We start from the raw sequence: 26788 nt of genomic DNA on the forward strand, positions 1-26788 counted from the left end.
GGGGAAGGAAGCACTGTGAAGTGGGGAGGCCCAACGACTGCCAGTTTGCAGATGTTGCTGCTCGTTGCAGCCAAGGCCAGAGAGGGGCAGCAGGGTCCTTGGCCTCACTCCCACTCCCCACAGCTTCCCCGAAAAGCGACACAACCAGGATCCTGGTGGCAGAACCAGAAAAGCAGAAGGTGCTGGGGGAAAGAGTGTGTAAAATGAGGGATTTGGGATAGGCACCACCTGAGATTCCAGCACTCTGTAACTCCCCACCCCCCAAACCCATGTCTGTGTCAGAAACATGAATGTTTAACATGGTAAATTATTGCATTAAAGAGAGAAGAAAAAAAGCCTGTTCTTTACCCCCCCCCCTTTTGCTTCAAGTCCCACTGAGAGCCAGTGTGGTGTAGTGGTTAAGAGCAGTGGACTCGTAATCTGGGGAACCGGGTTCGCGTCTCCGCTCCTCCACATGCAGCTGCTGGGTGACCTTGGGCTAGTCACACTTCTCTGAAGTCTCTCAGCCCCACTCACCTCACAGAGTGTTTGTTGTGGGGGAGGAAGGGAAAGGAGAATGTTAGCCGCTTTGAGACTCCTTCGGGTAGTGATAAAGCGGGATATCAAATCCAAACTCCTCCTCTTCCATTATTTCTGGTGTGGCAGAGAGGTAGGACTGGCAGCAAAGGAAGAAAGGAGGTGCGGAAAGGGCAGGAAGCCGCAGTGGAGGGGGCCCAGACAGCAGCAACAGCACCACCACACACTCTGCATAATATACACACTTTATTATGAACTGGTATGTATACAGACTTTCTATACACACATTCCCTATAGAATAAAAATGTACATGTGTATACATGGCCATATAAATATAGAGCTGTAGAAATTCTGGGGGTGCCTGGCATCTTGCTGGAGCTCTCGTCCCACCCAGGCAGAGTACCGCTGTTGTCCTCTTTGCACCCGTGGTCATTTCGGACTGGGACAGAAGGGGCAAGCGTCGTTGGTGTTGGTCTGAGCCCAGAACTTGATGCACTGGAGGAAGAGGACAAAGCCTGCCGTTTCACAACAGCCTCCCGCTGGGGTAAGGGGCGGGGACTTGAAGTGGCGTTTGCACAGGGGGCAAAACCGCACAGGGTCTTTTCCCACCTCCAGCAGCAGCTATAGAAAATGCCAGCTTATGCTACCACCTACTAATCCGGACCTAGTTGGATTCTCAGTGTTTGCCCCTCCACCGCCAACCAGGTTAAGGGTCCTGTGTCCTAGAAACCAGTGCTTCTTGAGAGCTGAAAGGCGGAACAGACTCTGATCTTGAAATTCCCTACCCCACTTACTAAGACCCTAGGAGTGAGGGCCTTCACTCCATTTGGCTCACGGTGGGGAAACTCCTGAGTAGCAGCAGCAGCTCTTTATAGCGACTAGAGCTTGAATGTGTGATGGCCTTACAATTTGCTCCGCCGCAGCCAGGTGACGGAACCCCATGGTGTGAGTCCTTCCCTGGAAGGATGCCGCGCTGGGTGTGCCCCACAGGCTGCCTGTCTCTAGGGCACTTCTGAGCACCCACCTCCTTATGCAGCACATGGGAACAAGCCATGGGGTGGAGCTCGCTAGGCTGGACCAGTTTCTGGCACATCAGACACAGTTTGCAGGCCGCAGGAACCTGGAGGGCACAGAGAAAAGGGAGTGGCAATGAGGCTGGGGGGGTGGCTTTGACCACTCAACAGGGAGGGTTTCCTCTATAACCTCCCTTTCTTTCCCTACCCCCTTCCCCCTTTTGCCAGGCCCAGTTCAGAAAGGCCAGGGAGGTGAGGAGATGTTGATGTCTTACCTGGGGTGGTGTCCCGCTGTAGGAGACCTGAGCCGAAGGCAAGAACATGGGGTTGCTCATCTGCGGCAGAGGAGCAGGGAACATCGGGGAATGGATCCGGCCAAGAGGCTGCAGTAGCAGAGGAAGCCGGGAAGGGTGGTGGTGGTTTAGCATCAGGTGCCCCTTGGCCCAAGACATTCTCCCCACCTCGAGGGTCCCAGCCCCTTCTTTCCCCCTTGTTTACCTGGGTCCCGACAGCTGCCACTCGCTCCTGCTGCTCAACCAGCTTGGCGGCCACTAGCTGGTTCAACTCCTCCATGGTCAGCCCAGCCAGAGTCCTTCGTGCGGCTTTGATCTGCTGCAGGATGTTGGTCAGCTGAGCCCTGGGGAGAGAGCATGCACTGGGTCAGTTGTTACAATGGAGGGTGGATGCTGCCCGCCAGAGGAGGTGGGGTTATTGATATGTTCTCTCATACAATCTGATGAGAGAGGGAGGGGTTCCCCTAAAGCAAGCCTGATCTTGGGGAGCAGCCCCTCCACTCCAAATTCAGGCACCAAACCTCAGCCTCAAACCAAGTAGCAGCAGCAATCCAATGACCCCCTTTTCCGCAGAACAACTGGAACAGGACACAGCAAAGTTTGCTCCTTGCAATTCCCCTTGCAGCTGAGGGTTTGGGTCAACTGTGGCCTCTTCCCCCCACATGTTCTTTATATGAAGGCTAAGAAACCACCCAGAACAACCCTTCAGCTCCCCCAGGCAGCCCAAGCTGGCAGCAGAGCTGCTTCGGAATGCAATGCATCTCTCACCACTGGATAGCTCAGATGGTTAGAGAATAGTGCTGATAATACTATGGTCGCAGGTTCAATCCCCATATGGGACAGTTGCATATTTCTGCATCACGGGGAGTTGGAACAGATGACCCTCAGGCTCCCTTTCCAACTCTACAATTCTATAACTTCGACAATGCCCCTACCCTACCCTCACTCCCCCAGGCTACTGCTTGCAAGCACCCTCCCAGGCTGCCACCTGCCCCAGGGCTGCGAAGAGAACCCTCTGCGTTTTGCAGCTCTCTAGACAAGCGCTGCAGGTGAGCCAAGCAAGGTGAATCCCCAGCAGTTCCTGTTTCTCAAGACAGCTCTGACAGGCCAAGGAGCTCAACTCACTTGTTACACTGGGGAAATCGTGTCAGCAGTTTTTCCAGGAACTTTTCGAGCTTGTCCACGGGGGGCGGAGGGGGTCTCTGGAATTCCGGCACCGCTTTGACTCCGCCCAGACCCGGCGGGGGAGGGAGCGAGGCGGTGGCAGGTGTCACGCGCGGACCTGCCAGGGAGCTGAGGACAGGGCTGTTCCTGCCCTGAGAAGCAGCGGGCAGAGGGGGCGAGGGCTGGCTGGGCCTGGAGATGGTTGGGTTGAGGAGCGGGAAGGAGAGCACCCGGGGGTCAGCACTGGGCATGACCATGGGCATGGGGACTGTCCCAATGGGGAAGGGCAACCGCGGGGCAAGGGAGGAGTTGGGCTGGAAGGCTGGTAGGAGGAAGTCTGTCTGAGAGGAAGAAAAAGAAAGAGGGAGGGTGCCTGTTAGCGCAGAGTGACCACTTGCCAGCCCCCTCTTTTGAAGCAGGTTTTTCTCCTGAGGTCACAGGGAATCCCCAGCACAGCTTAGGAGCTGCAGCTGGGCCAGGCAGAATAAAGAGCTGTTTTGCAACATCATTCCCTTTCCGTTTTCAGGTTCAGTTGTGCATGCCTGCCTCCACCTGCAACGATACTGCACCCGAGGGGAGGGGAAGTGCTCACCTCCAGGGGTGGTGGGGGCAGGGGGGGTGTGGGGATCTGAGGGAGGCTGCTCAGCTTGGCCCCGTTCCGTACCAGCTGGATGTGATCGTTGAACTGGTCCTATGAGATGAAACGCACAGATTGAAAACAAAATTAAAAAAGAAGTGTCAGAGTTGTTATTATCATAATTAATTTATTCGCCTTCTAAACCACTGCCTCAAGGTGAACTATAGGGAAGTTTTTAATGTTTGATTATTATTATTATTATTATTATTATTATTATGATGTTGGGAGCCACCCAGAGTGGCTGGGGAAACCCAGGCAGTTGGGCGAGGTATAAATAATAAATTATTGTTATTGATGGTGTTGTTGTTGTTGTTAGGTTGTTTAAAACAGCTAAAACAGAAATAGAACAAATAAATGATATTAAAACCCTAAGAAGGGGACATGAAAAGGCAGAGCCTGAAAATTATCAGGGATAAAAACAAAGAACAAAATACAAGTTGTAAAGAAGAATGGAAGATTTGAATTACAGTGCTACCTCCAGTTACAAACTTAATTTGTTCATGAGGTCCATTCTTAAGCCGAAACACTTCTTAACATGAGGTGCGCTTTCGCTGATGGGGCCTCCTCCCGCCACCAGCGCACGGCTTCCGCTCGCATCCCGGGGCAAAGTTCGCAACTAGGGGCATCTACTTCCGGGTTAGCGGAGCTCATTACCCGAAGCATTTGTAAGGACGGTACATAACCCGAGGTTCCACTGTATTATAACCTCACTTATTGTTATTTGAGATAATTTTCTTTTATCTATATGCAGGAGTTGATAAAGGGACAGCTGAAGGACAAGGAATTTGCTAAGAGTGGGAAAGCAGGTGTTGTTTTTTTAAAAACTTACATTAATTTTAATTCAGTGTTGACATGTTATAAATTTGAAAATGAATAAAAACTAATTGGCAAAAAGAGAGAGTAGAGACCCGTTGATCCAACTGGGAAAGTCTGTTGGAACAAAAAATGTCTTCAGCTGTTTCTGGAAAGTGCAGATAATGGGATCCTGCTGTATCTTGAAGACTCCCTTCCGGAATCCGAGAAGAGAGAGCCTTTTGTACTTACACGGACACTCTCCTTGGTCATTCGTATCCTGTTCAGCCTCGTCTCCCACTCCTGCTTTGGCCGGATGGTCTCCAGCGTTGGGGGGGCTGACCTGCCCGGACAGAACAGCAACAAAAGAGCTTCAGCAAGGAAGAGACCCGGCAGAAGGGAGAAGCAGCACACACAGCTCCCTCACTGCCCCCCTCCACTGAGCCTCTGAGCCAGGGAAGCCTCTTCTAACCCCGAGGTTCTGTGTGAGGTGCTGCATACATTCAGGTCACAGACGGGCATGTGTGATGTCACAGGACAGGTAGAGCAGCCTCCAGCACTGCAGAGGTACAACCTGGCTCCTACTCGAAGGGAAAGAACTACGGAGGAAAACTCCTCAACATCTGAGCTGCTCCCACTCCCAGGGCTGGTGCCAAGTGCCCACCGAAAGAGAACCTGCAGTGAGGCTTCCTGAAAAGGATTCCAGGGCAGAGGCAGGTGCTGTCCTCACCAGAGGAGTAGACCCTGGGCACCTACTTGTGGTTTTTCATAGGGGAGAGTAGCAAAGGAGAGCTGGAGACCCTCCTCTTTTGTGTCCTGCTAGAAAAAGATGGTGAGGTACCAGAATGGAGAGTGCAAGCACCCCAATTTCATCACCCCACCAGGTCAACCTATGAACCTCTACTGTGTTGCCTCTCCCTCCCTCCCTCTGCTAAGTCCCGGCCATGTACTCACTTGAGGTAGGTGAGGTGGAGCTCAGCTTCTTTCTCTGCCTCTTCCAGCTTTAGCACCAGCAGCTCCTTTCGGCTCTCCAGGGACAGGATCTATGCAAGAACAGAGGGTCAGGCCTGCTCATGCTGACCTCACTAGGCTCAGGGAGGAGCAGCACTCAGCCACTTGGATCACGGCTCTCTGGGACTCCCCAACCACAGGGCAGCAGTCCTGCAAGAAGCCCCTTCTCAGGCAGAAGCCGCTGATCAGAGACTTCAAGGCACAGCATGCAGAGCCAAGCAACAGTGCTGCTCTGCTCTCCTTTGGGCCTTGTGGCTCACTTGGAATATACTGTTTTCGTTGCAGGCAGGCAGAGGGTGCTCAGCCTCAACGAGGGCTGCAGGGTGCCTACCTACCTCTGCTTTCCAAGCCCGCTCCGTCTCCTCCAGAATTGACCGGTTGATCTCATCCTGCTGGTTCTTCAGCTTGTCCAGCTCCATCTCCCACACCTCCCTGAGGAGCAAAGAAAGAGCTCCGGTTTAGGGTCCAGGAAGTGGAACTGCCCTCAAAAGGCTGCCCCCCCTTACTCCAGGATATTCCCGTCTCACTAAACAGAACCCTCACTGGCGAGCGTCCAATCTGGCTGTGCACACATCCCAGCGGACAACGCAGATTAGTTAACCGTCCTCGCACCATCTTTTGGATATCCATTTGTAGCCAGAAACAAATCCATTTGTAGCCAGAAACAAGAGGTCCCCCCCAACCCTTGCAAACCATGCTTGGGGGCAGAAACTATAACCCAGGTTAACAACAATTCCAGATTGTCTGAACATGGAGTACACGAGAAGCGAAGAGTCTGGCTCCACAATTCACGATGGGGTGGAAGGTTCACAGGCTATGAAGGAGCTGCTCACGAATTCATTGACAGCTGCACGAAATATTATAGCTAGGAAGTGGAAGAAGCAAGGGCAATATAAAATGGAAGAATGGTATAAAGAGGTGTGGGGTATAGCTATCAATGATAAATTAACATGTGCCATTAAGGTAAGATGGGGGAATATGCAGGAGAAATGATTTTAAGGAGATATGAAGGGTGTTTGTAGAATTTACACTGTTAAAACGGAAAGGGGTTGAACCATTGAAAGAGGAGTTGAAATTTTGGGAGGTTGGATAGTTACAATGGAATGGTCTCAGTGGTAGGGTGCACATTTTTATTCTTATTTATTTATGATTATTACTGTTTTATTGTGTTTTTAACATTCTGTTGGGAGCCGTCCAGAGTGGCTGGGAATACCCAGCCAGATGGGCGGGATATCAAAAATAAATTGTTATTATTATTACTTTGTAAAAAAAAACTTTTTTTTAAAGGAGCCTGGCTTCTGGATCAGACCCAAAAGAGGGTGTATCTAGTCTAACATCCTGTTCTCAAAGCGGCCAGCCAGATGCCCAAAGGCAGGACCCCACCTGCAGTTCCCAGCCACTCGTATTCAGAGGCCCACTGTCTCCTAAGAGTGCGGGGAGAACACAGCCTTATCCTCCACGGGGTTGTCTAAACCTCTTTTAAAGCCATCTGACTTGGTGGCCATCTTGCAAGAGCTACTTCCATTGTTTTAATTATGTGCTGGGCGAAGGATCTCCCAGCATTCCGCTTTACTGGCTGGCTCCTCTGACTGGTGGCGTTCCGTGAGAGGGACAAATCGTTTCTCCCCATCCCTTTTCTCACCTCCCATGTTGTCGTTTGACGCCAACATTAAACTGGCACAAGAGAGGGGAATTGAAAAGTCCTCCCCACAAGTGGGAGCAGAAGCATACATGTGAACCACAGTCTCCTAGTAAGACCACCAAGAGAGAGATGCGAAGGAGGGCAAAGCACAGCAAAAAGAGTTCTTAATAAAAGCAAGAGGCCTACTTCTCCTCAGACTGCTCAGCAATGAGGGAAACGATCTTGTTCTCCTTCTCCTCCTGCTCTTTCAGCAGCCTGTATGGAAAGAGAAATGGGACATGCCGAGTTAATTCCTCGCTCTGGGAAGGGATGGGGAACCTCTGGCCCTCCGGATGTGGCAGGACTGCAGCTCCCATCACCCCTGAGCATTGGGCACGTGGGCTGGAGCAGATGGAAGGTGGAGTCTGATAGAGTCTCCACGCCTGGCCCACGGGGAGCTGCATTTACATGCACAGAGACCAAGGCTGGGTGGAGGAACCAAGCCCAAGAGCCAGCCACACTCATATCCAGCAAGGTGATCTCTATTATCATTGCTGTCATCGTTGCTATTATTTCCGCGTTCATCCCAAAACGTTCTACCAAAAATAATAAAAGCAGCTAAAAACATTTAGGAAAACAACAAAAAGGTGAGTTTCCAAAATGATACAAGGCGGCAGAGACTTCGTCACCAGGCTGGGAAAGCTTGAGGGAACAGAAACGTCACTTCGCAACTGTGCTTCCAGTTCCAGCTGGAGAACACGCTGGGCCAATGGGATCTCGCGGAAACCATGACTGAGCACCAGGCAGCGTGCAGAGTGCACAGGGTCAGCTGAAGTTGCTGAGCAAAAGCAGATTTGGTGAGAAGGTGCAAATCAAGAGGACCCCTCCCCACAAACCTGGCCAACCTGACACAGGCTTCCTCCTGTTTTGGATTCTGAGCCAACCTTCAGAGCGGGCTAAGCATTGCTGTCTTTGACTCTCATAAATACCTCCTGCCTTTCTCATAGAGCTTCTCGATTTCTGCCTTCAGATCCTGCTCCTTCTGCAAAAACTCCTTTTTTTCCTTCTCCATCTTCTTCTTGGTCTCTTCCCGCTTAACAGTCACGTCCTGAATGGCCTTCAGGATCTCCTAGAGGAACAGGGAAAATACACCCGGCATTTATATTGGGGTTTCAGACCATCTGTCTGTCTATCTATCTATCTATCTATCTATCTATCTATCTATCTATCCTATGCCTTCAGCATCACTGTGTTACCAGGGTGGCTAACAAATTCAGATAAAATCTAAAGTGTTGAAAATATTCAAAATAAAACACACAAACCCAATTACAGCAGCAGCAATCCAATGAAAAAGAAATACAAAACTGCTACAAGTTATTAAAAGACTCCTGTAAGTATCCTTGTCCCTATATTCCAGAAGAGGTCGTGTAATGTTTTGCTTAGGACCACCTAGCAAGTTCATAACCGAGATTTGAACTCGTGACATCCTGAATTGCAGCACATTCTCTTAGCTGGTGCTGCACCACGACACCACCCAGAATGTTCAAAAATTATCTTTACAAATCTAGGAACACAGAAACTTGCTTTATCCCAAGAAAGACAATTGCTACATCTATCCCAGTATCGTTGATGCTGACTGCTGTAGCGGTTTCTCCAGAATTTCAGACAGGTGACTTTCCCAGCTGGGCTTTATGCATGCCCTTGTGAAGGCCTACTCTGCATGCAAAACACACATTTTGAAGTCAGGAAAGCTGCAGAGTGCTATCCAAGGTATAAGGAAGTTTTGGACCAGAAAATACAGTGGTACCTCGGATTACAGATGCTTCAGGTTACAGACTCCGCTAACCCAGAAATAGTACCTCGGGTTAAGAACTTTGCTTCAGGATGAGAACAGAAATCGCGTGGCGGCGGCGCAGTGGCAGCAGGAAGCCCCATTGGCTAAAGTGGTACCTCAGGTTAAGAACAGTTTCAGGTTAAGAACAGACTCCCGGAAGGAATTAAGTTCTTAACCCGAGGTACCACTATATTTGGATTGGATTCATAGCAACTTTCAGCACATTCCTATAGTCTTACCCCCTACTTCTGTTAACGTGGTTGCCATGTTACAGGTAGGTAGCCGTGTTGGTCTGCCATAGTCAAGAAAAAAAAAATCCTTTCCAGTAGCACCTTAGAGACCAACTAAGTTTGTTCTTGGTATGAGCTTTCGTGTGCATGCACACTTCAATCAATGCTTTCCCCCCAAAGCCAATTGCCCTTCAGTTGGCTTGAGTCTCTAACAACACACACACAGGCACCCTTGGCTGTTTCTCCCAACTGACCAACAATGTCCAGAGTGGGAAGGAACAGAGAGCTCTCCAAAACAGTCCACTCACTACGGCAGAATTCACATCCCGTTGCACAAGTGGACCTTTGCCCTGCTCACCCAGCCATGCTCACTTGTCATTTGCTGCTGGGGCTCCTTCGGGAGGAAGGGTGGGACAGAACTTTAATAAGCAAACTCCACCGAGTTTTCTTTCCACTCCATTTTGAACCCAGCAAGCTAAGCAAGTCCGCCACCTATGACTCTCCCATGCAAGGGCATATCCTCATACTTCCCACTGTTACCACCACTCGCATAGCAGGAAGTGCCCCTGCTGCACACAGAAGGTCCGGTGCTTGGTCTTAGGTACGTCCTCTGTGATGGCAGAGGCAGCAGTAGCTGCCACCAGAAGCTAGAGGCAGGACTTTGCTCTGCCTGAGTTGAAGGAGAGCCACTGTCAGTCAGAGCAGGAAGCCCTACTGGGCCAGGGGGATCAACAGCCTGACCTGGTACAAGACGGCAGCTTCCTACCTTCTGTGGTTCTGCCCAACACTTGAGACAGGCAGCCTCCCCTTGGCTTAGCTGCCATGGAAAGAGGGGAGGAAGAAGCTGCTCTGGTTACCTGGTGGTTCTTCATTTCTTCCTCCCTTCGCTGCTGGAGCTGCTTCAGCTGCACTTGGAGCTGATTCTCTACCTGCCTCTGCTTATCTAGCACTTCCTGGTAACGCTCCTTCAGCAAAGCCCTCTCGGACATCATTTTATCCTGCCAGGGTGCAAAGAATAAAGAAGTGAAAAGAGGGACCCCTTTCTCCATCTTCACAATAACACCACCCATTGGAGTAACTTGTTCTCCCTGCACCCTAGACAGATAATGAAGAGGTGGTAACCTGGAAAGGGGGGGGGGGGAGGGAGGGGAGAAGTCGGTCCTGTTCTGAACCAGCAAGATTTCCATTTCCATGATTAACAAAATGCCAGGCCAACTTCCACCTTGCCAAACATCTTCCTCTTTGGCGATCACGCATAGCCGAGTAAGATTGTCTTCCATGAACATGGTCTTAACAGTGAGTCCGTAAGTGACTGTGGAGACCAATTCTGGATCCACACGTCTTTCCACAGTGGGGACATAGGTTTCTGGGCAGGAGCTGATCATGGTGACGGTTTGCCAAGCTTGCCTTCCTCTTAGCACATTTCTCCCTTTTGTCCTGAGTTCGAGCGTCTTCAAAGTCCATGACACTTTTGGTAAGGGTTGTTCTCCCATTGGAGCGCTCGCAGGCCAGTGTTTCCCAATTGTTGGTGTTTATACTACTTTTTTTAAAAGATATGCCTTGAGAGAGTCTTTAAACCTCTTTTGTTGACCACCAGCATTATGCTTTCCATTTTTAAGTTCGGAATAGAGTAGTTGCTTTGGAAGATGATAATCAGGCATTTGAACATGACCAGTCCAACGAAGTTGATGTTGAAGAATCAATGCTTCGACACGTGATCTAGTACACTGGCGTTAGTTTGCCTGTCTTCCCAAGTGATGTATCAAGTTTTTTGGAGACACTGTCGATGGAATCTTTCGAGGAGTTGGAGATGGCATTTATAAGTGGTCCATGTTTCACAAGTATACAGTAAGGTTGGTGGTACAATAGCTTTGTAAACAAGCATTTTGGTTTCCCTGCGAATGTCCCGGTCCTCAAACACTCCGCTCTTCAATTGGGAGAAAGGTGCAGTCGCAGAGGACGTCAGCAGCCACGGGGGAGTTGCGGTTAAGGACATGCTGGTAATGTTCTTTCAAGTGCAGTGCAATAGCTTCTTTATCTTTTAGAAGTGTGGTACCATCTGTTGAGCATAGGGGGCATATGCCATTATTTAATGGCCCATAGATGGTCTTTGTGGCTTTAAGGAAACTCTGTGCATCTTGAGTGTCGGCTAAGTGCTGGACCTCTTGAGCTTTTTTTTTTTTTTTTAATCCACCAGGTGTTCTTTGGTTCTCCGGTTCTTCTGTGAACCTCAGCCTTAGTGTTGGCATAGGTTTTTTCCTTAGTGGCACAGTTTGTACCCTGCCAAGCATATGAGGTGGGTCAACATACAGGTGCCACAGTTGGGCAGATTCAAGGAAAGCATCTACAGCAAACATGTCACTTATCTCTATGGCTCCAAATTACCCAAGCCCAGAGCTGGGGCTGTCCTCATCTATCCTTGGGACTACTGGGCTAGAGTAGCAGCTCTCTTAGCAGGGCAGTTGGGGGGGGGGGGCAACCTGAACTATGAAGAGAACAGAGAGAAAACTCTTCAACACAGAATGAACAGATCCACCTGCAAAAAAATCTCTGAATGAGGAGAGGTGATGCCCTGGCCCCCCCCCCCCAAGCACCTGGTCATCTTTCCCCCTTGAAGTGCAGAGAATCCCCAAAAGGAGATTTATCTCTTTGTGTCCGACAGAGCTTTATTTTGAAGCAAATAGGTTCAAACGTAGATTAAGGTAGGTAGCCGTGTTGGTCTGACACAGTCGAAACAAATAAATTTAAAAATTGTCCAGTAGTACCTTAGAGACCAAACTTGGCCTCTAAGGTGCTACAGGTACATATGTAATTTTATTAGTATGCTGCCTTTCCGGTGTTCAAACTGTGCTCAAGGCAGCTTACAACACACACAAAATACACATGTGCAATGTAACAAAAGTAGTTTATACCAGGGACATCCAACTCCTAAGAGACTGTGATCTACCCCCGAGGGAAAAAACTAACAGTGATCTACCCATGGGGGGGGGGGGTCAGTGTTGCTGAGCTTTTTTAGGGGGGCAGGTCAAAGTTTATGAGCTTTTTTTAAACAGTGAGTGTGCAGAATTATAATAAATAGCTCACCCACAACACAGCCGCTAACAGACAAACGCAGCGCTACAGCAGACAACAAACGAGGGGGAGGGGTGCAGAGACATGATTCTAAACAACACAAGCGATAAGGATCCCGCAATCAACCGCGATCATCCGGGGATCAACCTGTCAATCGCGGTCGACTGGTTGGACACCCCTGTCATATACAATAAATTAAACATAAAAATACGCAACCAAACTGAACGATTTCCACATAAATCACAAGAAAACCTATAACAAACACAGTGAACTCTGCTAGATGAAGGCTGCATTTCTCTTTTTAGGCTAGCTTCAGCACAGACATTCACACAGGATTCATTATCTGTATTCAAGGACACATTCCAGCCAGGGAGAAAACACTTGTGGGTGGTACAATTGGGGAGGGTGTGTGGCCCGGGGAGTATTTCAAAGGTCAGCTAGAAAGTCCTAGAGAGCCACATAGGGGTCAGCCCTGCACTAGGCTCTCCTTACACAGCAGCATCTGACCATCCACTATGAAGGCAGAAGTCATCAGGGATTGAGGCAGAAGCCCCCACCCCATCCCACCCTGCTCTGAACAGGAAGATCTGAGGCTGCCTTCCTGCACACTTTCTTATTGGAGGAAAGGGGGAGCTACCCATGCAGAAGACAGCACAGCTTACCAGGCTCTTTTCAATATCCTGATCAGTGTTCACTTCCAAGTCAGCTGTTCTGAAGTCGGTCTGCAAAGGGAGGAGAAAGTTCAGCCTGTCAAAAATGTCATGAGATGCTCTTTTGGATGTTACAGTGACAAGAAGCTCTGGTGAAGTCGCTATGTGGGGCTGTTAGTCGACAGGGCCCAGGCTCAGCGTGCAAGGCCATGCCTCCCCTTTCACTTGCTTACCAAAGCTAATCTAAACCGAAACGCTGGTTCAGAGGTTGGAGGGGTTATGCACAGGTTCAGATACAGGCTCAGCTACTAAGGGGGTCCTCTTTCTGCTTAACCCTGCTGCAAGGGTTAGAAACCTGCAAAGCCCTTTGCCTCCATTTGCAAGACTTACACTCTGCAAGACTACTTTGCTTTAGTAAGAGGCATTTTGATCAGTGATGTAGTTAAACACTTTGAAGTACACTGGTACCTCTGGTTGCCGTTCCAGAGGCCTGTTCGCAACATGAAAAGAACACAACCTGAAACGCCATATCTGCGCATGTGTGCAGCACGATTCAGCACTTCTGCGCATGCGCTGAAACCCAGAAGTAACCCGTTCCGGTACTTCCAGGATCGGCACGTTCGTACCCCGTAGCGAACGCAACCCACAGCGAATGCAACCTGAGGTATGATTGTACAGGAGCAAAACATGGTGGTCCCCCATAACCACACCCTGAGCAAAGAGTCCAAAAAATGATGAAGGCAAGCAGGACCTGAGTGCAACAGCAGCAGCACTCACCTACTTGTCACCCCCCAGCAACTGGCATTCAGAGGCATGCTGCCTATAGCAGTGGAGGTAAAACACAGCCATCCTGGCTAATCCTCTTTTCAAGCCATCTCCAAGTTGATGGCCATCACTACATCTTGTGAGAGCAAATTCCATAGTTTTAACTACGCACTATATCAGTGTCTCCCAAACTTGGGTCTCCAACTGTTGTTGGACTACAACTCCCATCATCCCTACCTAGCAGGACCAGTGGTCAGGGATGATGGGAAATGTAGTCCCAAAACAGCTGGAGACCCAAGTTTGAGAAACAATGCTACTTTCTGTCTGCCCTCAGTTTTCCAACGTTCAGCTGCACTGTATACCCTCAGGGTTCTAGTAAGTCACTCAACCCCTTTTCCCGCATCATGTGTAATTTTATGCACCTCTATTATACTCTCCCCTCCCGCTCACCTTAAGGGGAAAAAAGAAAGCCCCAAAGGTTTGGTTGCCATTTTCTAAACTCTCTCAGCTGTGCTGATCCAGGTGTAACCCCTCAAAAGCAACAGATGTACAGTGTAACACCCTGTTAGGATCAGCTGACAGTCAAAGAAGGCATGTTCATAGAATAAATTGCAAAGCTTATTAAGCTTGATCTAAAGCTCATTAGCCTTTTAAATAGAATTGCCAAGAAGTATTGCCATTTAAACTGCCACCATGAAGAACCCTACCATAGAAAATGAAAAAGTATATCCAGCTGCTTCTTGGTTATTTCCCCCATTCTCCAACTTACTCTATGCTAATTGATCAAAAACAATAAGAAAACCAGAAGGTATCCATATCATCTCATTCACTTGCCAAAGCAAGGAGGGCCTACCTTGTGCTCCGGCTATGAAAAAAAGTCCCATGCACCCTCCCCACTATGCCAATTTCAGTGTATGGTAAAACTCTCTATCAGATAGGAGTCTCTCCAAAACACCCCACCTCCCGTAGCTTTCCCAAATGAGTACTTGACCTGCACTGCAATGTTCTGGGAGGGCTTTTGGAATGCGCCTTCTTGGTCTTGGTCCTCCTCACTTGGAGATACTGCCAAGGGCGTGTCTTCCAGATCTGGGCACCCATTCTGCCGCCTGCCGTGCTGCAAGATCAAAGATCCCAGCTCATCCTTGGAGCAGTTCAGGACGTCGCTGCTCTGGTCCATGGAGCAGTCTGCCTGTGCAAGGGGTGAAGCCATTGGTAGACTTTCCCCAGACAGAGAAGGTCTCTTTTCTCCAGCGGCATTGTCCAAGTCGGGCAATGGGAGCTCCTCGCTTGAGGGGCACGATGAGGGCAGCGAGGCAGCCTCAGTAAGGGGGCCCGACAAAAGCTCTTCTGAGGTCTCTTGGTCCTGGGGAACTGGCAAGGGCGAGTCATTCTCCGGTTTCCCAGAATCCTTTTCTGCTTCTTCCGAGTGATCATCTTCCCAGCTCTCGCTAGCTTTCGGATGAGTCTGATTGGTGGCAGCCAGCGGCAGGCAATCGTCTTCGTGAATGGAAAGGTCACTTATGCTGTCCCAGAGAACAAAAAGAGAGAACAATCAATGCCCACTGCAAATTTCACCCAAGTGTGCAACAAAGAGTGCTCAGTTACTCCATCTGACACACGCAGGTACCAGGAAAGGGGAAGAACTTGCAAGCTACCTGCTACAAAGAGCTGAATGGTTCAGGACTTTTGTGGAGAAAGTCTTAAAAATGTGTCAAAGGAATGCTCAGAAGGCAATTAAGAAAAACCATACATACAAATAAGAGAAGAGTGGAAGTGTTTCGGAGACTATCTTAAGAGGGTACAATATTAAATTTAACCTATACAATACAATAACAATTTATTTGACCGTCAGAACACAATCATCCATACAAATTTTAAAACCTGAGACAACTCAGAGGGGTTTACACTAAAACATACACTAAAAGTAGATTATACATAAAGACCCATATTGATACTATCGATTTTAAAATTTAACCTACAAATAGGAGTTAACATATGAGCAGCAGATAAAACATCAAATAAAGGAAGATTTGAGAGGGAAATGGGTGGAATATCAGGATATGCAGCCGACCAAGGTTTGCTTAGAATGCTACGGAGAGATGGACTGGGAAGTCCTGGGGAAAGGGATAAATGATGGATATCATTTTATATGTGTATAAAAGTTGAAAAAATAAATTAAAAAAGAGAGATTCCTTCAGAAGCTAATACAGATGAGGCGGTAACGCTGGTGCAACAATTGTAATTTTTTTTAATGTTCAAAAAAGGAAAGGGGAAAATAACATCATGCATGTCATTTATAAGTGACTTCATGATTGTTCACTCCTGACTTCACACCTTCAGTCAAATACTGACAACAACTTTTGAGTGTTCCAAGTGTTTCACATACATTATCTTAGCTGTGCATTTAAGCACTTGCCTGGTGGTTGCAAGAGACAATGTGGGGCTGAGCATTAACCATTAACATCACCTCCCTTGCGGAGGGATCAGTGATCCTGGAGAGATCTTAGGCGTCAGGCTTAAATGCCAGGTAGGGCTGGGGAGCGATTGCTGGTCAGAGAACACAATACTAAGAAATGAACCAAAATCTTCTGCAGCTTGGGAGGGTGGGGTTGGTTTGTCTACCTTGCATGGTGCTTTAGAGGCACTTGGAAGCAAACACGAGAAATTCTTGCTCCTTCTGAATGCCTCCCAGAACAGCATGCTACACAATTAATAGCCACATGGAAAGGATAGCCATCCGTTAGCTCGCTGTATACCCCAAGTTCCTAGCAAAGGAGTTCCTGGAGCCACATCTCGCTTTGCAAATTGTAGCATGTGCAGCCTCTTAACCAAATCCCTAGATCAGAGGCAGAAAGGAAAGAGAGCAGGTGTGGAAAAGCCAAGCCACCGCCAGAACGAGACTGATCACACCTTAACAACAAAGAAGGAGAGGCATCAAGAGGGGATCAAAGCCGTCTGAGAAAAGGTTCTCTGGCACCCCCTCAAATCAAACAGCTAGGCTGTAGCACCACTCCTCTCTAGACACAGCAGGTACCCAAACGAGAGGGAACTCATATCCTGCTTCCTTGAATACCACCACCCTGTAACCACATTGGAATAAGCTCCATTATTGGAGGAGTCATTTGGGCTCTATTCTATTGGGCCATGGCTGTTCTTCCAGAGGATTCTGGACTCCCACTTGCCAAGCAACATTTAGTGTGTCCAGCTTACCTGAGAGGCAAACTGGCAAATCCTTTGGGAAGCTCAGAGTCACATGGGGCAGACTGGCTGGCAGGAACACTTTCACTCTCCTCCACCTCTTCCTCCTCCTCCTCCTCTTCATCATCTTTGGTTTGCTCAGAGGCCATTGCTCTCTCTGCAAGGAAAGAATCCAACAGTCACAGCTGCACTTGGGACCTCAACTTACTCTGGGGTGGTTCTCCTATGGCCAGTTGGCAGCAGGTTCCTAATGCAGAGATACGGCGGCAGTGCGGGTGTTACAGAGTGGGGCTAGAGGCAGCAGCAATGGAAAGGCATCTACCACAATCACAAGAACAACCGACAAAAAACAGCAACCAACAACTTTGGGGTACAGCAGTACAGGAGGCTGATCCTACTGCAGAACCTCTGGATTGCTCGAGAGATCCGGGTGTCAAACTCACAACACGCATGACAGGATTTACAGGTGACTAGTTGCCTGTGTGGGCTCCCTGCTCCTAAACCAGGTTCCATCGCACACAAGGAGCGGGGAGATTCCTGGACCTGTTCCTTGCATAGCAGAGGGATGTGCTTGCAAAACCCTTTCCTTGGCAACTGGGTGCAGGGACTTTGATGCTGCTTCTGGCTCCATTTTTTACCCAAACTGTCAGTCCAACAGCCACCAGTAAAGGCCACTTGGGCCTCCAAATCCCAAAGGGTCTGGGTGCAGGATTTGGCAAGCAGCGGTCCAGAGGATCAGGAGACAGCCCCCAAGTCTAATCAAATTTAAGCCCCGAGGGGAGCACAGCGAGAGCTTCCCTTGCAGCCCAGGTTGAGAAGGCCAGCTAAAGGGAGAGGGAGCTGTGTCAATTAAGCCAGTTCTCCCGACACAAGATCCGGATGCAAAATACAAGGGAGAGGAGGAAAGAAAAAACCCTTTCAGAATATCACTTTCTTGGGGATGCGGGAGGGTAGGGGGAGACCTAAGCCCACCCACCCCAATAGGTGCCAACTTCCTGGGGCCCTGGGTGCACGAACACCCACAAAATTCCCAATGAAAGGGCCGGGCACTCACAAATTTCGGTGCCAGGGCCATGCACGCTGCATGGCACCCACGGCCCCGGGCACCCACGGTCGCGGGGCCAAGTTGGCACACCTGCAACCCTCCCCCCATTTATTTGCAAAATTGCTCCATGTATGCGAGGAGACGAGAAGGCCAGTTGCCAGGGATTGGGGGGGGACACCTTTTCCGAGACTTGCCGTGCTCCGCGCTGCCTCTGGTGTCCGCCGCGACTAGGGCCTCGCCCGGGACGCTCAACTGGCTCGCTTGGGGGGGAGCCGGATGCGGCGGCGGCCCGGGACGAAGCGCGGCCTGGTGGCGGCAGTGGTCTCCTTCCCCTTCCCTCCCTCCTTCCGCCCCGCCGAGGAAGAGCGAACAAGAGGGAGGCCCGGCCGGCGCCTCTGCGCACAGCTCCCCCTGCCGCCCCGGAGGGAAGGAGGTAGCCCCGAACCACCCGGAGCGCTGGAAGGAGGTGGGGGTGGGATAGGCAGGAAAAACAAGCCCCCCCCCCCGCCCGCCCGCAATGCACCCACCACCACCCCCAGGGACAAGAGCACTCCTGCAGAGCCAGCCACCAAACACACCACCATCCAAAAATAACTTCACCTAGGGGGGCACCTGCCCGCCACCATCGCATGCTTTCCCCCATCCCCGCTGAGCCCCGGAACCTGCTTGCCCGGTGTTAGAAGCAAAGGTGAGGAAACCGAGCATGTGCAGAGCGCCTACTTCCTCCCCCGCTGCCGCCTCGCTCAGTAAAAGCAACTGGGGAGAGGGGGAGACGGGGAACCCCTCTCCGCACAGATCTTGCAGGTGGCCCTGGAGAAAAAGCGCCGCTCGGACCCCGGGAAGGGCCGCAGGAGACGCTGCCGGACAGCCGCGCTTCGTTCGATGCCATTTGGGGGCGTCAGCCTGACTATTGCATCTCCAACCACTCGCACTTACCGCGGCGCCAGCAAATTCCCTCTCCACCCTCCAGAAAGCGGCGACACTCGGTGGGTGGCTGGGTCGCTGCCCGGGACGCGACCCCTCTCTCGCGCGTCCAGGGGAGGCTTGGGGCGCAGCCCCTGCAGCCCACCTACCCGCCCTCCGGCTTCGGGGACGGGCGCAGCCAGGAGGGAGGGCCGACGGGGCGGGCTCCGGACGTGACGCGCCCGGCCGTGGCGCCGCCTTGGCCGCCCTCGCCAGATCCGCCCTCGCTCGCTGCCGCTGCCTTTGCGCGGAACCGGGCAAGTAGTAGCAGCAGCAGGAGCCGGGCTGACAGCTGCGTCCCGGGGAGCGAGGCCGTTGCCGCCGCCCGGACCCATGCGCCCCGCTCCGCCTCCGCCGAGGTAGGTGCAGCAGCTGCTCGGGATCCCTCGGCGCGGCTTGCTTGTCTCCGCGCCCGGGGCTCGCTTGAGCCGATCCTGGCGGGCCCAGCACGATACCCGCGCCGCAGCTCCGGTCGGGGACGGTCCGACTCCCGGGACGCGTCCAGGGGGCCGTCGGCTAGCAGCCCTGGGGAGAGACCGGGGTGCCGCCGATGTTACTGGGTGGGCCACACCCCCAGCACTTGCCTCCCGGGGGCGCTGCGCTTTGTGGCCGATGCTTGTAAGACTCCCTCCGCCCTCCACCTCGAGGGTGCTGGCTAAGAAATAGCGCTGCATCCAGAAATTCCCGGCTCGACACCGGCGGAGAAGAAGCTGGAGTGCTGCAGCCAGCCATGCCTCCCCCCCCCACTACATACAAGATCCACCCCCGCTGCCCTTCCCAGGTTTCCTCCTGCTCCTTTCCCGCTGGGACCGGTTGACCGGCTTCCCCATTGTTAGTGCCTGTTTGTGAAAGGAAGCCAACCCGGTGCCAAAGGAGCAGGCACGTTCCAGGACTTCCTTGTTGGGCTGCTGCCGCTGCCACCTTTGGTTCTTCTTGCAGGGCTGGCTCAAGGGAGCTTTCCTTCTGCCAACCAGTCACTGGCAATCTTGGTTTGCAGGTGCAGCTCCAGGTGCCAAGGTCCAGGTGAGGGCAAAAGGTGGAGATGAGAAGCACAACTTTGCCAGTGTTTGGAGCTACATCAAAATCCAGAAGTTGACATCTGGTTTTGATGCCTCAAGTCTTTTGAATGAACTTTGACTAGACTCTGGCCAGGACAAAACCCATGGGTTAGTTGAGGCGACCAGTTTCTGGGTACCCCTCTCCAAATGGATAACAGACTCCTAGGACCCAGATGCAACTGACTATGAGTTGCCATCTTCACAAATTAAAGTGCTTTCAACTTTGGAAACATTTGAACTTTAGTATAGACTTCTGACCTCATCTGAATGGATCACCTTGGTAATGCTCGCAAGTTTCATACAAAAATACGGCCTCTGTGGCCTTGTTTTGCTGCAAGAAGCCTTCAAATTAAGTGATAGAAATCTGAAAGAAATCTACTGGGAGCAGGCCACTCTCTTGGCAGCACCGCCTGTCTCTCATATTAGTCAAGTTAATAGTTGTTGCTCCAGTTAATCCTTTCTTCACAACAGCATGTAAGACAGCATCCCAAAAGTTGAGTCCACTTTCAAACCAGGGCACCTGCCACATGATCCAGCCATGACTTATTTTGCTTCTTGGATAAATAAAAGCCAGCAGGCTCACCATAGGTCTTTCTGGAGTAGCAGCAGCAGCAGCAGCAGCCTCCTGGGCATAACATCCACTCAGGCGCATTTTCTCCCAGACTGTTGTCCATAAAGTAATAAAGAGGAATTCTTCCTCACCTCCCTGCTGCTGAACTGGAGCAGGAAGGGGTTAAGAAACAGCACTGCAGAAAGTGAAGTCAGACAGTGTGTGTGACTTGATGTGTGAAAGAAGATCGGCTGATGAAACATTAACTCGCCTGACCACCTTTGCAGCCCAGGAGTCAGAAATGCTCTCCTTTAGTAACCATTCTGCCCGTGGAAAAGTGAGATTCCCTAGCTTGCCTGCTGTCTCTGCCCACCAACCCTCGCTAGGAATACCAAACAGGAAATCCATTTCAGTTTCACTTTCTACAGGGAGCGCAAAAGAGGGCGTTTCTGCTTTCTGCACTCAAAGTAAATGGGTTTCAGCTGGGGTTTGGGGCAAAGTGAGCCCCTCTATTCTTCCTGGGGCTGGAGGCATAGGGGAAAGCATGGGGGCTGTTCTGACCTTGCCCTTGCCCTTGCAGTTCGCCTGTCGGATGCCGCCCTGGAGGGGGACGGAGCCATCATGGAGAGCGATGATGGAGGCCGCACTGCATGTCCACATGTGCCTTTGGCTGATCCCGGCCTGGATCCCTTTGCTGTTGCCAAATGGATTTGCCTGTGGAGCGAAAGTGCCGCGTGGGGCCGAGCCCTGCCAGGCAGCCCAGTGCCGCGGGGAGCTGACGTGGGCGGTGCATTTGACGGTGCCAGAGGGATCTCCTTCCTCTGAGGAGGAGCTGGACTGGCGGGCGGAAGAACTGGCCAAGGAGGCCGGCCTCGTGAACGTTGGCCGGATCGGGGAGCTCAGAGGCCACTATCTCTTTGGCTACCGGCTGGCGAGCCCAGAGGGCCCCAGCCTGGAGGCCATCCAGCGGTCAGCGGAGGCGGTCTTCGCACAGCACGACAGCGTGAGGTGGCACGCCGAGCAGCGGTTTCTGAAACGCTCCAAGCGCAGCTTGCACTTTAACGACCCCAAGTTCCCGCAGCAGTGGCACTTGGTGAGTGGCTCCCCTGGCTTTGTGGGAGGGACAGAAGGACAGCTTCCGGGGGCAAGTCCAGCTGATGCCCAGGAACTCTGGGTGGGGCAGAGGAGGAGTCAGGTGCTGCTGCCCACTTCCAAGGGCCTCCTTCCCCTATAACCCTCTAGGCCAGGGGTCAGCACACTTTTTCAGCAGTGGGCCGGTCCAGTGTCCCTCAGACCTTGTGGTGGGGCAGACTATATTTTTTTTTTGGGGGGGGGGGGAATGAACGAATTCCTATGCTCCACAAATAACCCAGAGATGCATTTAAAATAAAAGGACACATTCTACTCATGTAAAAACACGCTGATTCCCGGACCATCCGCGGGCAGGATTTAGAAAGCGATTGGGCCAGATCCGGCCCTCGGGCCTTAGTTTGCCTACCCATGCTCTAGGCCAGGCTTCCTCAGCCTTGGCCCTTCAGGTGTTTTGAGACTACAATTCCCATCATCCCTGACCACTGGTCCTGCTAGCTTGGGATCATGGGAGTTGTAGGCCAAAAACACCTGGAGGGCCAAGGTTGAGGAAGCCTGCTCTAGGCAATGTCAGACTACAACTCCCATCAGCCCCTGGACAATGTACAAGGTTGATGGGAGTTGTGGTCCAGCAGCATCTGGAGGTCCCCCCCAGGTTGTCCACCATCCCATTGCAGGGCAGCGGTGCCAGCTTGCCCCCCCCCGCAAGCACAGGTGCCTGGGGCCATGTGGCGTCATGTGTGCCGGGGCCATGTGTGCTACGTCGTCACAACCCCGGCATGCTGATGTCACTTGAGCATGTGTCATGGCACAGTGATGTAGTGCATACATGTCGGGGCATGCATTTGCAGCTGCGCCACACTTTGAGTGCCTGCCCCCGCCATTTTAAATGTTATGGGAGCCAGGGCAACCCCAGCTCTGGGGATTCGGCACCTGTGTTTCAGGGTACATATAATGAGCCCTTGTACTTGAGTGAAATCAGGAGGCGGCCTTTGAGCTATTTCCTTGCTGTCTACTCACAGGAGTGGGCAGCAGAAAATCATACAAAGTGAGTTGTAGTTAACTCTTTATTAGCAGAAACATGATTGGAACAGGAGTGTCAGGCCTAATGAGCACAGCAAACCATCCCTGGTAGGTCTTTCCCCCATGAAGCAGTTGCCAAGACTGACAGTCCGCTCCTCCAGGGTTTTTTTCCAAGTAATCAGAGGCTGCACCTGTGTGCCTGTCTTTGCTTCTCCCATTTCATGCCTCTTCTGGTCCTGGGAGACTAGCAGGGAGGGGGGTTTGTTGCAGCTGGAGGGGAGGAGACTTCTTCACCAGCCTGACTCATCTGTGCCTCTTGGCCTCCCTCATCCCACTCTCCTGCTTCTACTTCTGCCTCTGATTCTGGACTTCTCTCTGCCACGGACTCTCCCTGCTCACTAAACCCTGTTACTCTTCTACTGCCAACACCTCCTCTTCCCAGTCTTCTCCCTCTGACCGCTCATCGTCATCCCACCACCATTCCCTGAACTCTGAGCCTTCTTCCCTTGGGGGTTCCCCAACTGGCTCCTCCCACCATTCCTCTGTATCCAACCGGTCCATGACATCTGCAGGAACTGCTCCTTCCACCTCGTCTGTGTGTGCATGTTGACTTGCATCCTCGCTGTGCCCTCTGAACTTTGTGCCTCCCTTCTGTCACCTGTCCTAGAACAACCGCAAGAGCCCCGGGATGGACATCAACGTGACGGGCGTCTGGGAGAGGAATGTCACCGGCCAGGGCGTAACGGTGGTCGTGGTGGATGACGGGGTGGAGCACACCATCAAAGACATCCAGCCCAACTACGTGAGTAGCTTGATGCCACCACCTTCCCTTTGGGGCACCACAGCTGCCTGGGCTGGGCTTGGAGAGTTAGGGCCCAGCTGGAGCCTTAGAGTAGGGCTGGGTGATACCGTATTTTTCGCTCCATGAGATGCACTGGGCCAAGGGACGCACTTAGTTCTTAGAGGAGGAAAACAAGGGAAAAAAATATTCTGAATCAAATGTTGTACTAAACTGGTATTTAATAAACAACCGGTATATCAGCATAATATTTCAGCCATGTAAAGTGAACAGCAGTCAACAGTGGCATCGTTGTTGTTGTTGTTGTTCAGTCGTGTCCGACTCTTCGTGACCCCATGGACCAGAGCACGCCAGGCACGCCTATCCTTCACTGCCTCTTGCAGTTTGGCCAAACTCATGTTAGTAGCTTCGAGAACACTGTCCATCCATCTCATCCTCTGTCGTCCCCTTCTCCTTGTGCCCTCCATCTTTCCCAACATCAGGGTCTTTTCTAGGGAGTCTTCTCTTCTCATGAGGTGGCCAAAGTACTGGAGCCTCAACTTCAGGATCTGTCCTTCTAGTGAGCACTCAGGGCTGATTTCTTTGAGAATGGATAGGTTTGATCTTCTTGCAGTCCATGGGACTCTCAAGAGTCTCCTCCAGCACCATAATTGAAAAGCATCAATTCTTCGGCAATCAGCCTTCTTTATGGTCCAGCTCTCACTTCCGTACATTACTACTGGGAAAACCATAGCTTTAACTATTAAGAACCATCATCACTGTCTTTAAAAATGAAGAGAGACTTTAAGGCTCGAGTACTCTTCTAGTCTTCTGTGAACCCCAAGAACTCATCAGTGCTAGAGTCAGAATTTAGGAAGCCCAGTTGCTCACAATCGCCAATAGAACTCCTATTGCCTCATTAACAACTGATAAACAGAACAATAGGGGAAAGGGTGAGCTGTGAAATCTTGCCTGAAAGGGAATACAAATGTAATAAAACTCTGAACCTCAAGGAAAACCTGTTAATGACACCCTATTCATCCGCTATCATCCCCTCATAGCACCTGGATCTTCCTCTTCTTGCCATTTCCGTATTGTTGGATTGCATTGGGGTAGAAAGGTATAAGAAGGGGGGACTTTCCATTGTTCGGGGTCTCTCCCTGCGATTTGTGTAGGTTGGGGACCCTGCAGCTGCAGTTCTTTTTTATCTAAATAAAGGATCACACTTGTTCTTCCTACAAATCCTGAGTTGGTCTCTGTCATTTTCTCCCAACCGGAAACAGAACCTAGAGCAAAGTGTGGTTTTTCTCCGAGTGGACTCAGACCTCCTTATGAGGCTGTGATCTCCTTCTGGGAAGCAATTTTCCCAGCGGAAAATTGGTGGGGCAGCGGCAGAAGCGGGGACAGACGGGGGAGCAGCTCCTTTCAGCCACTTGTCCATCTGCCCCTGCCGTTGCCGCTGCACACACACACACCCACGACGCAAGAGCTGGGATAGGAGCCTGCGGTTGGGACAGGTGCTGGCTCCTGCGGCAGAGGCATCCCTCCGCACGCGACTGCAGCAGCAGCCAAGGGATTCCGCTGCCATCCACTGCCTTTGCTCCATGGGACGCACAGACATTTTCCCTTGCTTTTTAGGAGGAAAAAAGTGCGTCCCATGGAGCGAAAAATACGGTATATCAGTATATCGTCCCAAACTGGTTTGAAGTCCATATTGTGATATCTGTTTCATACCTGGCAATATATTGCGAATCATAATATGCGTGTGCTTATGCAAAAATCACAGTGTGGGGGAAACCGTGAAACCAGCCAATGCTTCTACAAAGCTCCATCCTTATTTCAGACATTGGACTCAGCAACATAAATTTTTTAAAAAGTGTTTTAAATGCATCATAACACTGTGACAGCAGATGGCGCTGTAGAGTCCGATCCTTCGGCAATGTGATTTTGCATTATGAGCTTTACAACATTTTCCTGAAACTTTTTTTTTAATGTGTCAAGATCCAGCCATTGTGATATAACGGTATATTGCGATGTTTAGCTGGTGATATATCACAATGTTGAAAACCAGATATTGCCCAACCCTACCACCTTAGAGGTGTGAGAGGCTTGCCTCCGGGACTTGGCTGGGCTGCAGAAGAGGACACTTGGCCTTTTAAGACTCAACCACCTGGATCCAGCAGGCAACAACCTAACTGGCTTCTGGGTCAGGTGGCTGGGGCTTAATTGGCAACTGGCCAGTCAGCTGAGTCCAGGCGGATGGAAGCAAAGGAGGGCAAGGCCTAGACCTGGCTTGGCTCAGGATAGCTTATATACATGCCGCTCCCAAGCAGCTGGGCCGGATGCTGCCCCAATGGGGAATTGCTGGGCAGGATCCCATCACCAAGGCCCTCCTCTCTCCAGGCGTTGTGGAGCCGGGTTCAGGTTCTGTTGTCACCCAGCAGCAGGAAAGAATCTGCCGCATTGTTGTTTCGTTCACCCTGATGTTTCGTTCTTTTGGGGTGATTGGTGGGCTACTTAAAAATGAGGCTGAAGTTTAGATTTAGTTTTAAATTGTATTTTAATCTGTATTTTAATGAACTGTTTTATGTTTTTGTTGTGATTTTATTGGTGTTAGCCGCCCTGAGCCCGGTTTCGCGGGGAAGGGCGGGGTATAAATAAAAATTTATTATTATTATTATTATTATTATTATTATTATTATTATTATTATGCTACGTTGGTAAATATGGTAGAGTTCCAGGCAGTTGCCAAACCCACCCTTGAAGGTCTTTGAAAACAGGCCAGGTTTTGGTCTTGATGTTGTACAACTGCTTTTGCGTTTTTCTCACCCGAGTCAGCAGGAAAAGAGGCACTGGGGTCAACATGACCAGGGTTTTTTTCCCCAGCCAGAACTCACCAGAACTGAGTTCCGGCATCTCTTGGGTAGGCTCCATTGCCAGTATAAGAGAACAAGGGAGGCATTAATGGTGAGTCCCGGCACCTCTTTTTCTAGAAAAATAGCACTGGTCACAACCCACATTTCCTGTCCTGTCCTGTTCAGCTTCCTCTTTGAAATGGAAGGGGGCAGGGGTTGTGACCCTGACTCAAAGCATCCAATGGTGGCTGGTGGCGGTTTCCTGGGTGTGCCACAGATTACCCAAATGCTTGTTCCCGTCTTATCCAGAGCGCAGAAGCAGCACCTGCTGCCTTAGATCAGGGTCTTGGGATGAGGTGGAAGCTGATTACTTAAAATTCTACAAAACATAAAAAAATTTCCTTCCAGTAGCACCTTAGAGACCAACTGAGTTTGTTCTTGGTATGAGCTTTCGTGTGCATGCACACTTCTTCAGATACCACCTGTAACTTAATATTCTACAGCCTTTTAAATGTGTCTGTTGTTTTTGTTTTAATTTATTTATTTGTGTTTTCATTTTGTATTTTATTCCGGGAACCGGGCTGAGATCTTGTGATGAGGGACAGTGCATAAATTTAATAAATTAAATGAT

General features: G+C 50.7%; 2 protein-coding genes across 4 annotated transcripts in view; one reads left to right on the plus strand and one right to left on the minus strand.

Annotated features, from left to right (window-relative positions):
- Nucleotides 1-743: 743 nt before the first annotated feature.
- RNF214 (ring finger protein 214) lies at nucleotides 744-18903 on the minus strand. 3 transcript variants are annotated; one of them, XM_033172604.1, is made up of 16 exons: nucleotides 18778-18903; nucleotides 16809-16953; nucleotides 14590-15121; nucleotides 12846-12905; nucleotides 9969-10109; nucleotides 8037-8176; nucleotides 7255-7323; nucleotides 5762-5858; nucleotides 5370-5458; nucleotides 4668-4758; nucleotides 3579-3677; nucleotides 2948-3327; nucleotides 2028-2166; nucleotides 1805-1912; nucleotides 1541-1636; nucleotides 744-1011 (listed from the first exon to the last, which is right to left on the minus strand). In XM_033172604.1, exons 2-16 carry the CDS (start codon nucleotides 16943-16945, stop codon nucleotides 946-948), a joined length of 2244 nt encoding a protein of 747 aa, XP_033028495.1. In that variant the 5' UTR covers nucleotides 16946-16953; nucleotides 18778-18903; the 3' UTR covers nucleotides 744-945. The 3 variants fall into 3 exon arrangements, with proteins under 3 accessions (XP_033028495.1, XP_033028496.1, XP_033028497.1); XM_033172605.1 differs by lacking the exon at nucleotides 18778-18903 and adding an exon at nucleotides 18036-18251; XM_033172606.1 differs by lacking the exon at nucleotides 1541-1636.
- Nucleotides 18904-19080: 177 nt separating this feature from the next.
- PCSK7 (proprotein convertase subtilisin/kexin type 7) overlaps nucleotides 19081-26788 on the plus strand; it is a 29994-nt gene continuing 22286 nt past the window's right edge. The window contains exons 1-3 of the mRNA XM_033172603.1: nucleotides 19081-19163; nucleotides 20993-21505; nucleotides 23192-23326. Coding sequence (XP_033028494.1) covers nucleotides 21005-21505; nucleotides 23192-23326 — 636 coding nt within the window. The 5' untranslated portion in view covers nucleotides 19081-19163; nucleotides 20993-21004. The remainder of the gene's footprint in view (nucleotides 19164-20992; nucleotides 21506-23191; nucleotides 23327-26788) is intronic.

Source organism: Lacerta agilis, chromosome 15 (genome assembly GCF_009819535.1).
Source record: "Lacerta agilis isolate rLacAgi1 chromosome 15, rLacAgi1.pri, whole genome shotgun sequence".
In the NCBI taxonomy this organism is placed as follows: domain Eukaryota; kingdom Metazoa; phylum Chordata; class Lepidosauria; order Squamata; family Lacertidae; genus Lacerta; species Lacerta agilis.